The sequence below is a fragment of the Synchiropus splendidus genome, chromosome 1 (assembly GCF_027744825.2).
Source record: "Synchiropus splendidus isolate RoL2022-P1 chromosome 1, RoL_Sspl_1.0, whole genome shotgun sequence".
NCBI classification, from domain to species: domain Eukaryota; kingdom Metazoa; phylum Chordata; class Actinopteri; order Syngnathiformes; family Callionymidae; genus Synchiropus; species Synchiropus splendidus.
The window spans coordinates 12188500-12204683 of NC_071334.1; the positions used below are offsets into that span (position 1 = coordinate 12188500).

The 16184-nt window shown below is 42.7% G+C and overlaps 1 protein-coding gene across 2 annotated transcripts in view; it reads left to right on the top strand.

Annotated features, from left to right (window-relative positions):
• Positions 1 to 16184, top strand: part of p3h2 (prolyl 3-hydroxylase 2) — a 44544-nt gene that overhangs the window by 17021 nt on the left and 11339 nt on the right. For both annotated transcript variants that reach the window (XR_008414513.1, XM_053864696.1), the window contains exon 2: positions 15517 to 15669. Coding sequence is in view for 1 of the 2 variants with exons in the window: in XM_053864696.1 (XP_053720671.1) it covers positions 15517 to 15669 (153 nt within the window). In the remaining variant the exon portion in view is untranslated. The remainder of the gene's footprint in view (positions 1 to 15516; positions 15670 to 16184) is intronic.

The window sequence follows — 16184 nt, forward strand, 5'->3', positions numbered from 1 at the left end:
CAGCTTGTGAAAAGGCCTCCGGGCGAGGCAGAGTTGATGTTTCTTGGCTGACCAGGAATCTTCATCTTTCCTGGGAGAACGAGAACGAGGTTTCCTGTGGAACACACAATGAAAATTGACATTCAATTTCATCATGACACAATCAGGTTGAGAAATCAGATTTTCTGCCTTTAGGGAGCAGCTCAGTTAGTTTTCCGTCTTCAGGTTGTTTTTTTGTTAAAGTCCCATTGGATCACGTCAGTCACAATAAAAGACATATGCGGAGCCTTCAAGAAAGTGATGGTTCTGATGTGTGTTCCAGGGCAAGAAGTGTCCAGAATGTTTTGTTGGTTTTATTTTATTTGGCAGTTTGTTGTGTAGACCTGGCCCTCTCCCTCGACTACTGTGTGGTAGTTACAAACTGTGGGCTTTGGGAAGAAAGATTTAACAGGCCTTTAATAGAGGTTCTACCACAGGAAAACTCTGCAGATGATTTAAAGTGGCACCTGGCGCCGTTTCATGCCAGAGTCACAACCCTGAAAATAAGCCTGCGAGTGAGCCCAGTCGAGTGTCTGAGCTGCCAGAGAACAAATGTTTGGGATTCTTGAAACAACACATCCTCATGAATTGTGTTGTGTTGCTTGGCTGGAGGATGACTGGACTCTGCTGCGTCACTGGAGACGAAGCGTTTCCAAATATTTCTGAACATCTGCTGCCATTTTATGGACGAGCAAAACTTATTATTTGTCCTGTCTCTTCAGTTAGCTGAGATGCTGCGTCAGCGGAGCAGACATGCTCGGTCGATACACAACGGCCTGCCAGATCGCTGGGGCAGAAGTGTTTACTTGTACAGGTGAGACTCTTCAGCAGAACATTCTTACTCCTCCACGTCTCCTGAGTGCATCATGAGATCAGCCTCCCCAGCTTATCTTTACAAGTCTCTCTGGAGAACACTGTATAAAGTGAGACCAGATTTACGCGCGCCTTTAATGTGACGTTATCTGCCTTTCAGTTGTTGCCATAATAAAAAAACAACACTCTCTGTGAACATAAACACAGAGCTCTGAATGAAAGATGGTGGATGGAATTCATACCACTGCTACTGCCATTGCAAGTTGTTGTTTGGGATGTTTGATTTAGTGTTTTCAATGTATCCCCAGAGCACTCTTATTCACTGATGGAAGCAAGGTGTGACACATGACTAGTCTCTCCATCTCTTGCTTGTAGTTGGGCTGCAAGGTACAGAGTTCTGGCCCAGAGATTTCAGTCAGTTGGAACCCAAGTCACATGTTAACAGAGGGACGAGCAAGCTCTTCCACCTACAAGCTTCACTCCTAAATTGTCCAAAAGAAGTCAGCACATTGACACATAAGGTGTGCTTTCCCTCCGTCAGCATTTCTCGATGCTGCAGGTGCTGGAATTATTATTGATCGTGAGTGGTTTGTGAGGAAGCCATGACAGCCAAACAACAACCTTCACAGTTGTTGTTTGCCTATTGAATGTGAAATACATGTACAAACAACATCCGACTTACGACCGGGATTGGTTCCGACCAACCGGTCGTAAGTGAAATTGGTCGAATGCCATTCAAAATTCCCGACGCGAGGGTTATAAGTTCTACTGTAGTGGTAGATGGCTGTGTGAGAGTGAGATGCTGGGGTACTGTGCTGCTGTAACTGTCGTACGTGATGCCGGGCTGCTACGTGCTGCGGTGCCAGACATTGAATTAAAAAAAAAAAGCATCTGCTGGCCGTGGTCGTAAGTACGGGTGGGCGTATGTCGAGCAGGTCGTAAGTCGGATGTATGTAGAAATAGCAGAAATAGTTTGGAGTAGTGACATCAGTGGTCCACCTCTTCTACAAATGTGCACACAAACTGAGAGAGAGGTACTGTGCCTTCAGTGTAAAAGTATTAAAGTCTTAGTATTGAAATAGAAAAATACACATCTAGAGCTAATGAGAAGCTCATGGTTATTTTAAAGTGAAACATCAGTGAATGTTAATGATGTCACTCTTTCCATTGTTTCACGTCTGTCTATTAAACTGGCTATTCTCATGCTGTCTAATCCTTATTTAATAGGAGTGACCTCACCAAACACACATTTCACTTAATAACTGGTCGATCTGTGTAATGGCTGGTTTTGTTGACTGGATTTTAAGAACAGTCAACTGGCAGAAGGTCTACACTTCTGAGAGTAAACAATTCGAGTGATAGCTGTGTGCATGCCTCGTGAAGCAGACAGCCTGGTTTGTATATACAGACCCAATAGACGGGACGCCTGGAAGATAGGATCTCTGGAGACATATACTCCTTGATCTACAGGAAATGAGTTGCTTTCTAAACTGATGGATGCGATTATTTACACCCCTCATGTTAACTTCTCTGCCTTTTCTCTCACTGACGTAGCTCACACATCACCAGACAATGATGAACTCACATGGGCCACTCACTCTTGGTGTGTGGCCCAAAGACCTGCAGCAGCTGTAATAAGAATCTAAACAAATTTGAGACTGAAATAATTCAAAGCTGTAAACAGACTGGAGACTGTGATTTCCACTCCTCGTCTTCAATTTTTGGTTCAGACGCAGACATTATTGTCCATATTCAAGTGTTTCATAAATGAGGAAGTTTTGGGTTTTCGTGCCTGGAACAATGTGGAAATGTTTTGCCTGGTCACACAAGAGCCACCAATGATCATAACTGTTGACATCTATGTAGTCAAGTGCCCTCAAGCAGAATCCAGCTGTTCTTGCTTTGAGACAGAATGAAGACCTCCAGTCCCAGACTGGAGTTCATACTTGTCTTTAGTGGTTTCATGTAGTTCAGAAATACCTGTGAACGGCTGTTCAGTTTTAATGGCAGTTTTAATAAACAAATCAAACAAGTTTGAATGAAGCACCAAGCCTTCAAAACACAGTAAACTTGCTGACGTAATATCTTTTCCCAAAAAACATCTGTGAGACCTTCACTGCGCAAAGTTGGAGTCAACAGGGGTCAATGCGTGTCCTTAAATCTGTGCCCACTCTTGCAGAGCTGCACCAGACGAGTCATGTGAGGGCTTCTCTCGCAGCAGAGAAAACTGGAGAGCAGTAGTAAAGTGGAAGCAGCTTTCGGAATTGAATGATGGAAATCCTAGCTGGAACTGTATTTAAAGGCTGGAGGGAAACACATGGAGCGCATTAGTCCTGGGCCTGAATTTATGATGGTCAAAGATTAGCCTGGATCAGGTCTCTGTTTTCTCTTCAGGTGAGATATTCGCACCGACCTTGTTTTTTTCACCCCGGTTTCACTTGCTGAACACTGAGTCCAACACTTGCTGTGTTTTTCTGGATCCAAACCAACAATGTAGATTATATGTTGCAGTCAAACGGCAGCGATCGACACTTCGCTTCACACACCTCATTTTGTTACAATGTTATAGGAGCTCCAGGGCTCCTCAACAAGCATGACAACACTGACATCAAATTGAATGAGAAGGTTTGTTTGGGTTCATATTGCAGATGTAGCATCAGATTGTGTTCATCTGTGCTTGGTGGTTACACCTCTTGTTTTTCCATTTCCGAGTTGGAGAAAACAAGTGAAAGCTTGTCTTCACTGGGCCATTAGAACTTCAAGTTTTGAGTGAGTCTAACTTGAGATATTAGCTGTAGTTTAAAACCAGTTTCAAAGTGACGTCTCTCTCTGTGCTTCTGCTCAGAGAAGGCTGAAGTGCTGCTGTTACTACTTCAGAATGTGAGTCATGCTGGTCTGGCACCAGCCTTGTCACCCCGACGACCTTTGACCTCAGTGCTGTCCAGAGTCTCATAACAAGTCACTTCAAAGTACTGGACTGGACGGGGAGAAGCTAACAGGTGCTGACTTGTTTGCCGTCACACAGACGCGGTGCGTTTTCTACTAAGCGCTATCACGCATCATTTGGTTGAGAAGATCTAAAAGTTTCCTTCCTCACACAAAAGCTGAGATCATATGCCCGGAAATCAGCGTCATGTGACCCATGCTTCGTCACCCCGGCGAGTGCTGAATTCCAGGCTGCATGCTGTGTGTCAAGAATGCTAGATTTGTGCAATGTGACAGCAGAAACAGGAGCAATTTCTGTTTCCTGAAGGATTAGTCTTTTACTTTCAAGGCCTGCAGATCTGTGTGGCACAGTCGTACAATAGTTTCTTTCACCACAACTCCTTCAATACATGTTGATGTGACAAAATAAATGTGAATAGATCAGTTTCAATGAAGAATCGAATGACTTTCAACATCTGAAATTGCTTCAATAAGTTTAAATTCTGACAAACACATAGTTTCCAGTCTTACGGAGCATAAACTTGTATCGTCTTTGTCCTTATGAAAGCCACAAATCTTTGGAAAACCATCCTACAGAACCAAAAATGTTGCTCATGTACACAGTTTATGTAAGGTGTGACATAAAAGAACTAAAATCTGTTTAAAATAAAGCACACAATTGATGGTTTGGTGTGTGATCTTCAGAAAGGGAAGCTCATGCGCAGGATCACAGAGAACCATTCGCCTCATGCCTTGTCAACATCACCCCAATCTTCAGTTGTGTATGACATCACTGGTTATTTGGTTGCAGATGATCCACTCCTCAATAGATTAATAATTATATATGAAAATAATCATTATTCTCAATCCTGAGACTGGTTCTCTGCCTTTATGTGGATCCTGTTTCTCAATACTTTCTGAGGGCAGCAGTAGTTTGAGGACCACTCACTGTGATGCTTCATGTTTGGAAGATATGTGGCTTCTCCATTTCTCTGATAAATTGTTTTAACACACAGGAGTCCAGCCCTTGACCCCCGAGGATGCAGGCAAGGGCTTTATGACTCCTCTTCCACTGACCTTAAACCTCGCCGCCAGCTGATTGGTCCTCCATCTGTACCTTCATCAGATACCATGACACAACCCTGTTTTCCAGTTTTCATTATATCCTAATGACACATTCTTTGCCTGGCCTCTGACCTGAGGATCATTTGTTTTGGTGGCTTAGGAGAACAGACCCAAACGCAAGGATCGTTGCTGGCTCACAGAGGACTCAAAACAACAAGGCTAAATTTAACAAGGTTTAACACACAATTAAAACAGAAAAAACTGGGCACAAACAGGAAACGAGGAACTAAGAAGAAGGCGAATTACATTCAAGTCTAAACAACGAGGACAACCAAAACACACTCGGTTTAACTCACGAGGCCCAAACAACAAAAAACGCTCAGTGGTGGGCGCTAGTGACTCACACACACAAGGAAGAAAAGCCAACAAGAGAAAACAAAGCGTGAGCTACAAAAATCAAGGAAGCAGCAGAAAAGGTACGCACAATCTAAAGGTATCAAGAACGCTATGGAACAAAGTCTCGAGGGGATCCTTACCGGTCGATGCCAAGTAACCATCTGGCAACGCAGACTGGAGCCAAGGTGTAGAAATCAGAGAAGCTTGATTAACAGATGGGTTCCAGCTGCGCTGCTGTGAAGTTGAACAGAAAACAGGAAACGCAAACAACACACAAGAAAACAGGAAATAACAAAATAAAATATCTGTTTCAAGTTAAAAAATAAATAAAGCCTGCAAATATGAACAAATATGGAAAATTAATAAACCATTTTATGCTTGAAAATCTATACACAAGTGTATCAAGTCACATTCACGTGTAGCGGTGAAACTGTTGATTAGAAATCCACAAGTGGATTTGTGTTATGAAATTCATCTGAGTTCAATTGCAGGATACTTATCGACTCCACAGTTAATAACCACTTTGTCTTGTCTCATGTTCACACCTCTGAAGAAGAGAGCTGCTCATCTCACACCAGTCGGGCCTCTTGTTCGGTACTCTCTCACTCGTGACTCACAACTGAGAGTATGCAGTGGAGAAGTTCATCAGTGTGTTGACCTTTTAACACCTTCAAGTGGTTGTGTTTTTTTTAAACAACACCCCAGAGAGAAGTAGTCTCACATTCAGAGTCTTCTGGCTTCTACTGAGATTTACGGGTTTGCTGTATCAGTTCATTTTTTTATGCAGTTTTAATACAATTATTCAGTCAATTTTCCTACTGCTCTGATTCACTGAAACTCACAACTCTTTGACAAAGCAAGGAGAAGAGAACATCATTTAATTTCCAGCTACTACGGACATAACTTATCTCGTAATTTTAATGACCGGAGCGTTCTTCAATCGCATTGGAAGGAAATAAAGATTCTGTGCAAACATGAGCGCGGTGATCATTCCAAAAACCATATTGAATTATGTGAAGGTTCCGATTCTGAATTCCTTCCCTTGCCTGGGGCGGTTATTTAAACTTCTCACGATGACAAAATAAAAGCTAAAAAGATAACAAAAATGTCAGTAAATGAAGTGTTCAAGTGTTGAACCCAAAGCTACTGAGCTTAAAGAGTACATTTTCTTGTGTTAGGGCCAAACATCTGTTCCCACTTTCTGGTGTTCCAGAAGGACAATCTGGTCCTGCGAGACACGGTCGAGATCTTGCTGAAATTCCTCCAGACTACATCTCATGTTATATTAGCATGTAATGTGAATTTATAATAGGTTAAGAAATACATTTGATAATCGAAACATGGCTGAAGGATACCCGTATGGAAACAGAAGCTGCATAGCCGCTATCACTCCTCTAATGTGAAAACAAGCTAAAATATACATGAAGTAAATTGTTTCAAGAAACTTTTTCAGGTTGGCTTTTTCACATTTAACTGAGCTCATGTGCCCCATAACAAACCAACCATGGTGACATCTCTGCAGTTGCTATGTGCATGTTACCTTTCCTAGAGCATTAGCATCCAAACACATGCGAGAATTCATCAGCAATCTTTTCAGGAATTTTAGTATTGTTGAAAACAAATAAAGCTCAAGTCAGCTCCAACAGCTAGCTGTTGCATAGGCCTGTGCATTCTTCTCTCCTCTCTGTAATCCCTAAATCACGTCCAACTGTTTTTCTTTACCTTCCTGGCCATTTTTTGACCTCTTTCAAGTGATTGTCGGCCCGAGGAGGCGGTTTTGCTTTCTCCCCACTCCGGGGCTGACGGAACCATTGACTGATTTGTGGTGGACAGCTATGTCATTGTTGAAATGTCAAGCTTGCAGGATCTATTACCTCATCAGAGGCAGGAGCACGAGGCTTAAGATTTACCAGGGAACCGTCTTTGGGGCCACTTAAAACACTCATGTCCTCATCTTGGAAAATCCTAGGCTACTTAGTCACACAAAAGCGTTTGAAGATGTCACATGGTAGCCGGCGGCTCTCATGTCGCCAGCCTGATTAACGGATGTCAGTGAAGGGCTCACGCCGGCTGTTTACGTCCGCCTCGCTCACATAAGCAAAAATGTCATACTCTCATTTGTCCCTATAAACACATGCTTTAATTCTTTGGTGGCGCTGGGGGGGCCAGAGAGGGTGAGAGTCTGAGCTGCCTCATGAATGCTGGCATTGTCTACTCATGTTCACTGGCTTACAAACATACACATGCTCCGACTTTAGTTCCTCTGCCGTGTGAGAGCAGTTCTTTTAAGGCCTCTAATTTTAGCTATCTTTCCAGAACGGTGTCTCAAAAGTGCTGGTGGAAAACATGAGGAACGCAACACACACACGTGATGCGTAACCCTTGGCCCTGCCTGTTGTGTCTGTAAATATTGCCCGTAACCTTCCTCCTCTTAGCTGGGAAATCCCATTATCATTCCCTGTGATTTATTGGGGAGTGAGAGCTCCTGCGAGACGTATCTGGTCTTGCAACAGCCTCTGTTGAAGGGAACGACATTCCAAAGTGCCATTCATGACTGTCTGTACAATGACTGACACCAGCTTGGTTGCATCATAGCACTTTGTAGCTTGAGCTGCGGGCGTTCTGAAGAGGGGCTGCAGACAAGAGACCAGACTGAGCAGTGGAAAGTGAAAAAAAAGAAAGCTTTGTGTGCACGCGGATACACCACAGTTCAGCTCATGCTGTGCTGGTGGGACCTTGTATTCCGTTGTGAAACTCATTTTTGACTGGTCTTTCCCTGCCTGGTCAAATATTGGTTTAGACTTGCAACACATTGAATCAAGTAATTGTTCCGAGTTCCTCCCATGAGTTAAAATGAAGAGAAAAAACCTAAACAGACGCAGAATAGAACTTAAATTCAATTGTTTAATTTTAATATACAGTCAAGATCTCATCGGGGCGAGCGCTGTAGTTTGAAGATGGGATTCTCAGGTCTCCTCTTTTTTTAATCTGCAGACCTGTTTATAGACACCCTGACTTTTTTTTTAATTCAAGGAAGCTAAAACAGGACACAAACACACTCACAGACATGAATGTTAATGCAAACTACTAGAAATCCACTCAAAGAGCTCAGTCCACACATCAGGAGATTTTCCCCCAAAGTCATCAATGATGAATGAATACACACACACAGCTTTGTACTTCTATCCTTGTTTGGACATTGTGAGGTTTCTCATTGCTATATTGCCTTCCCCAGCCTCTCACTCTAAACCTAACCATCCAAAACAAATGGCCCACCTTAACCAGGACTCTGAACTAAACTGAAACCCAATTATAATGAATAAAAAGTTTTTATCCTCAAAATGAGGCTTGTTGGGGTCCAGCCAAATTTCTCCGCAAAGTCATATGGTCCTCAAAAGGATAGTGTTTTGTTACATTGGTTCCCACAAAGTGGGATAAACAAGCCCACACACACACTTACACACACGCCTAAATTGTTTTCATGTGCAGTGACACTCTCTATTAATCATCACAGTTAAGCGAAGGCAGCAAAGTGAGTAGGACAAGTCACAGCTCTTTTGCTATTTCTGGAGCTGGTTGGCGGTGTTTTTCAAGTCCAAATAGAGAACCTTTATGTGAGTGGAAAATATTTTGTCGTAAGATCAGAGGTGTAAATAGCTTCTGTTTTTCGAAGCTTCAAACGTGTGTCACTGTATTCAGGCCTGGGCTGAAGGCGAGGGAGGGGTGGGGAGACGGAAGACATTAGAGGTTATTTTCCACACCGCCTGAACTATTTTAAACACAAGCCATACACCTTTTGAGCGCTCCGCACAAAGCTGGCCTTGTGGCACTTAAAATTGCGCAGGAAGCCAGTTCGAACATGGGAAAAATTGTGATGGTTGACTAAGGATACAGTAGCTGATGTGGTGTGGGTTTGGCCGCGAGACTGTTGAGAGTGAAGGGCTGCGCAGTCTCCCACAAAGCTTAAATGAGCTGTCGCCCAGGATGGAAAGAATAATGAGAGCAGTCATTTCCCTTCATGTGTCAGCCACGAGGTAGACGTGGATACAGATGTGCAAACAGCCACCTTGGTTCAAGCTGCCTGATGTCGAGTAGCTCATAATCGACACGCAGTGTGTTTGGACAGCTAATAGATTCTGTATCCCGAGTTCCAGGTTCTGGGACACATGAGTTCAGATGCGGACCGCATTACTAGTCTTCGCCATGTGTATCGGTCCAGCTCCAGTCTCAAGTCACACATTTGTCAGAGCTTCAACTACATAGTCACAGTGAGAACGTAGCTGGAGTATCATCTTCTGAGGAATTGTTGGTCATAAACAGGAAATTTGCGACACCTCACCTCCCTAATTCTATGATGAGGTTTTAGGGTCCACTAGTAGTTTGATCTAGAAGTGGACAGGTTCTGTACAAAAGCACTCAGAACCTCCTCCTGCTAACTTTACCAGATCCTCAAATCATTTGGCACGTTCCCTTTACTAAGGCGTAGTATATGGTCATGCAATGGAGTATTTTATTTCCAGAAGTGCTCCAAAACTACACAGCATTTCTATTTTTTTTGCTGACCATTTGGGTTTGGCATCAATCTACAGTGTAGCTGGTTTGTTGATCCCTTTCAATGCCCATAGGACACCAAGTATTGTGCAATGTTGCGGTTGTTGAACTGGAGAAGTCATCGTACCAGATGGAGCAATCGCCTGGCAGAAGTCTTGCTTCAGTTTTGCTTATGCCCTTGGCAGAAAAAAGGGGATAGAAGTGAAACGGTGAAGCTTCCCCAAAGCAACAATTGAAACAGTTTTGAAACATTTTATGGCAATACTTTCATTTACACTTTACTTACATCTACTTTGGAGTATAAATAAAATATAAATAAATAAAATATATAATTTTTATGTTATGATATTTAGACATGGTTTTATAATATGTATTTTATTCAGTTTTTCCAATTTTCTGAACAGTTCGCATCAAGTGTATTTTTTTCTTTTTTTCTTTACTACATTTGATGAATATGATTTGCACTTGGTTCTGCTGCTGGTTGGACTTTTCGATGAACTTTTCGATGACAAATATCTTTGCAATGATCATGTGCTTTTGGTTTGTTTGCGTGTAAGTAGATTAAATACGGTTATTGATCACAAATGAAATCAAGAGTCATGTATCACTTCTATTACTTGAATGGGCCCCGGGGCCATTTGTTCTGGGAAATGTGGGCACCGAGACCAAAAAGGTTAAGAAACCCTGACCGAGGTCAGCGAAAAGAAAACCAGCGCTAAAGTTGTTTTGAAATGGAGATGAAAGCCCAGGTTCTACCATCTTACCTTCAGTGGCAGTATTATTTTGGCAGCTTTTTCTTTTACAGTCTCAAACCAAAGACTTGTCTTTCTCCCGGTGTCGTCATTGAGCAATGAAAGAGGCTTTTAACAGCAACTGTCCTCAACTTCTTCAAGGAAATTCCTTCACCATGACCTTACAGGAGGAACACACTGAGGTCCAGGGTGGAGTCAGGACACGTAGAAAGAGGCCACTGTGCACACTTGTCAGCACAGATGAGAGGAAGGAGGGTGGCATGATGGAGTGAGCGAGGATGAGTGGACATCACTGTAGACAGGTTCACTTTCACGCATGACATCACCAACAGGAAGCCACCGGTGAACTCCTGGGATTTTCCATTCCCTCAGCATGCGTTTAACCTGTTAGACATGTGACATGTAACGTACACCGTAGCTTCCTGACAGGAGACGCCGGTTCCAAAACCACGAGGATGTGTGTTAAAGTGTTGGTTGTTTTAGGGGGGGAACTCAAACAAACCCCTGTCAGACTCATCAAACCCTCAACGCAGATGTAGATCTGCTTACTCAGCATACAGTGGCGGAATTAGACTTTAGAAACCACGTGACTGTGATTTAATGAAAGCCTTTTTCAGTGCTCTCTGTTGTTCCTAAAATACGTCTTTCAATACACGCCCAGAGCAGCCTGTAGAAAGGTGTTGTGTTACACTGTCTTCATTCAGTCCAAATTCCCACACCGCCCTCAAGGCTGCTTGTTGCTCACAGATTAACAGTGTCTGCAGGCTCATTGTGTTTTCCACTACAGCAATGTAAACATCACACGCAAGACCCTTTTCTTGATACGCATTTCTTGAGGGATCCAATGCAGTACACATTGTTTTCACTCAAAGAGAATGCACTGCTCATAATGAGGATCCTATTGTGCGACAACAGAACCAGCAACTGGTGACTCTGTCTCGTGGCATGAGTGAGCACTTGTGTTGTCCTCAGCAGGCGAATGAAATAAAATGTTTCAGATAAGCCTTTAAAATGTGGCTTAATGACTGAGTTATGTTATTTAAACACCCTGGGTTGCTAGAAACAAAGGTAGCTCATTGTTTAGGTACATTTAGGTCATAGTGGGCTTGAGGTAAGTTCAGCTGATGGTGGTGGAGGATTGTGAGGGGTTTTCAGCTCCCGATGGAACGTGAGCTCACGTTTAGAACTGTGGTCGCTTCACTGAATCAACAGGACTACAACCAGTGTCGTGGGACCTCTGTGAGATCACACCAAACTCCCTTTCAAGTGGTTCTTTTCAAGAAACTCCGCTCACCGTACCAGCTATCAAACAATATCATGTCTTCACCACAGTGATGTAAAACATTACATGAACAGAACTGTACACTTTCAAGACTTGGTGAATTGGGCATCTACATACTGAGCCCAGCGGTGCTGAAACTGAAAGAAGTGTGACAAAGAAGGGACGGACTCCATACCTTGCTGGATAGTCCCAATCTCTTGGGTTCTTCATACACATCAATTACACTTCAAACATCATGTGTTCTGCGGCAGAGCAGGAGGCATTTTTGTTGACCATGTAGAAATCAAAGTTATACATGGGAGCAGAGATGAGTTTCTTTAGTCTTCAGTCCTTCACTGTCTTTCTCATCAAGCTTCATACAAACCAAACACCTAGTCAGGAATCCTCCCAGAGTGATTTTTGTTTGCTTTTTGGGGGGTTGATAAATATTGTGCTCCTCTCACTCTATAATGCAAATATTGATTTAACCACCGTAAACATGCTGGTTCCAAATTGGCTATTTCTAAAGACTTGCAAATATCCCATCCATTATAACACACATTGGAATGTTGGAGGCCCGACTTGGAGCGAGTATGTCCGTCTGGTGTTTATGAGTTCATCGTTCTGGAGGTAGTTGGAGGACGTATCCTTGTCTTAAACACTTGATGTCTTGTTTGTAATTTGTCTCATTTGCTTTTAGTGTATGTAACTGTAGTGTGTTGAACGCAAGTTCTTACTTTTGAAGTTGCAGTTTCAGAAATGTATGTTACATATTTTAATCGAGTGTAGCAGCAAATGTGATGCTTTAACTTCAGTAGTGAGGGCCACGTCATCCGTCACCACCGGAGAACTGGACGCGTCTTCGTTGTTTATGTAGCTTCACTCCCTCAACACAAATGATAAATACTGAGTTGTAAGTTTATCACCTTGAATGACTTTTATTCAGGGTTTTAAATGACCAAACTATCTCCTGCACACTTGCCACACACTGTTGTCAAACTCCAGATTTGGTGTGTGATAAGTTAGCTGTCTAGCATTTAAATCTGGTTCTTAACTCGGATGGGAAAAGACTGTGAAGACACACAAAAACAGACATTGTTGTCTTCAGTTGCCAGGCAGACCATAGTCACAACAAATGCCTTTGAACTTTCCCAGCCTTTTCTTCTGAGGCCAACAAGAAGGATGTTGTCATATTTATTGCGCAGGTATATACTTGCCCAGACAGTTTTGGCTGGTCTGTTGCTTCTGAAACAATGGAAACAGCCGTTCAATCTGACCATCCTCCTTAAGTGATTCTGCACGTTTCTTTTTCTGGCGAGAGGAACATCTCAGTCTGGCTTTATGTGCTTGATCTGCATCGATGTGATTTTGATTGTTTTGGTGGACATTTTACTCAATTGATGTGAGCCACATTTTGGTTTTCTTTTGATTCAACAATATTTTTAAAAGCATAGACTGAAAAAAAACTCACACAAATGTGAAACAGAAATAGATGATCAACTAGAAAAGCACTCTGAGACCACAACCTCCACCAAGCAGCTCAGCACCAATAATCCAGCCATGTTTTGTGTATTAAGAGACAATGATAGCACTTGATATGGTCATAAATAACATGAAATGAATATGTTAAAGTACCAACTTTGCTTCCCTTTAATATGATAATGTCTTTGTTTGATTCTACGTGGTGTTTTCTGTTGTGTTGTGAGACTTTCTCATGCCTTGTTCTTGATGTTTGCATTCGCGCTCTTTGTCACTGTTGAGTCTTCGGTCCACGTTTGTTGACATACCAGCGAATCAAGCGCAGCGCCCTGAGAGGAACTTGCAAATCATCTTTGCCTTGGCACTCCTGGGCAGGCCACATCAAGAGTGCCGGACTTGGCGGAGCGCAACTCTTACACAGGCCGCGCTTCAACACAGACTGAGTCGCAGTCTTTCACCACCACAGGTGCTGCTTTGAAATGTGTCAGAGAGGGACACGGTTCCGTCTGGTCCAAGATGTTTGCTACTCAACACTGTCAGAGAAGTGTTTGTATTGAACCGGTGGTATGAATGAGTGAATGTTGTCTGATGCGGCGAGGAAGGTTTTAGTCCGACTGATTATTTATGTTATTTTACAGTCAAAAAATAGACATTTTTCAGAGAATAGACATTTCTCTCGGTTCAATATTCCACATTGAAGATTGTGAGATCAGGTGATTTATTTTTCTAATGTCACCATCAATCATTTTGAAGTTTGAAAGACATGAGTTGGCTTTGTCTGAACAATAGATCGGAATCGCAGCTGTGTTTGTGTTGTAGAACTGACCCTCCCCCCAGTGACCCCCTGACGTCAGTCAGGAAGTCAGGGGTTAAAGGAGGAAGAGGTAGCAGGTGACTGAGGAGAAGCTCATCCTCCCCCGGTTCTGATGTTATCTGTGCGATTCAATGACTTAGAATGCAAACGCCGTCATTCTATATTGAAAGAAATGGATTTGTCCCCTATAGAAGTCCATCCTTACTCAAACATGTGACTTGAATTGTCAAGAATGGTGAACCAACCAGACAAGTTTAAGTCTTGCATTTTATATTCACATGCTTAAAAACAATGAGGAATTTGTTGGTCCCCCTTCTGCCTGCTCTAGTGAGCTCCTCTCTCTTAAGTGATCTGAGCTGGAATGCGGCTGACAGCGCTGCACACACCAGCCTCGCAGGAGTAACCAAGCATGACTTCTCAGGCGTCTCTCCCACATAGAAGTCTCCCAGTGTTGTCTGACTTTCTCTGGGGATGAGAGGGTTTTTGGGGGGATTGAATGAGGGATATGGTGTTCCATTGTTTATTGTAGCGTTTTGTCCAGGTTCATGCATCTCAGAAGTCACTCCCAGTTTGGGGCGCTCACTCCGACGGAACATTGAGAGTGATCTCATTCCCCTTAAAGGCATAAGTAGTGGTGATGAGTGTTAAAATGTCAGGGTGAGTGTGGAGACTTTCTGGCAGACAACTTATGGGAACCTGTATATGAATATAAGTGTTCAGATGACAAAAAATATGGCATCTGATCATGTCTATTTAAAAATTGATTCATGCATGAGTTGCAATGATGACATCGAATACGAATTTTTAATTCACTCAAATCAATATTATTTATCATATATCATATTACAACTTTGATGCTAAGCGCCTTCCGGTTACTCAGCTCGATGTTGTTCCTCTGAGGATGTAGACGTTGGATTAATGCCATCAATATGATCAAGCACCATCCCGCATTGTAGAACTGGAGTGAACTTAGTGGCTTGATGGTGATTTAATCCAGATCCAGAGGTTTCTATAGGACGCAGGCTCTTATCTCTGACGCAAAGTGTAAATAGTTCTCTTTATAAATACACCAATACCCCTCCCCGACGGTGACCACTTTGCCTGGCCAATTTTCTGTTTTATTTTTCTGTTGCTTGTTATTTTTTTTGAAACTGTAGCTTGTCAATCATTTCTAGAAGTATCAAATATATATTTGTGTTCGTTGCTCCTAATTTTATGCAGTAACTATATTATTACTCTTATTTTATTTGAATTCACAGAAATTGTCTTCTGGTTTTTAATGGGAGTTAAACCTGCTGCATGTCATGACCTCTCTCTCCCTATATGTTCTGCTAAAGTCTCAACTGTTTCTCCTCTCATCTTAGCGTCAACAAGAAACTGGTTGACTAAATAGCTTCTTAATATCACAATGAGTGATTGTCCCTTCTCCGTCTGCTCTGCAGCTGAAGCAGCCAGATAAAGCGGCGGCTGCTGCTCACACGTACTTCCAAGCTAACCCGGAACATGTCGAGATGGGTCAGAACCTGGAGCAGTACAAAGACCAGAGGGGAGTTCAGGAGGTGCACTTCATCGACCGAGAAGCTCGACCACATCAGGTACCAACAAACAGGGGTTTCTGTTGTGAAGAAACACGTGTGTGTGTGTGTGCGGTTTTCGTCAACAGCCTCTCAGAAATAAACATGAAGCTTTTAACCCCATAATAAACCAAGAGGTGTTTTTGTGTCACAGCGGCTTCAGACTTCCCTTGTTGATGTTTCTGTCTGAGCACATTTCCTCTGATCAGGAAAAGCTTTTGTCTGACTGTTCCTCTGTTTTCACTGTTTCTGCTTCACATCCTTAAAAAGAAGCTAAACAGCAGCTGTCACTGGCTGATGGTCTCTCTGTGGCCGTGACCCCTCTGTCGAACAGATCACCGAGTCGCTCCCTTTTTTTTAACCGAGTCCAAAAAGATCTCACAACAGTTAGTATTAATAGTCTTTGGTCAGTTCCTTTAATAAAACTGCATAATATTTTCGCTGTGAAGGACAATGGAGGAGAACCAAGAGCTGAGGACTAAATTCAAACAAGCAAAAAAAAAAAAGATTACATCATGAAAACAACAGGACAAACA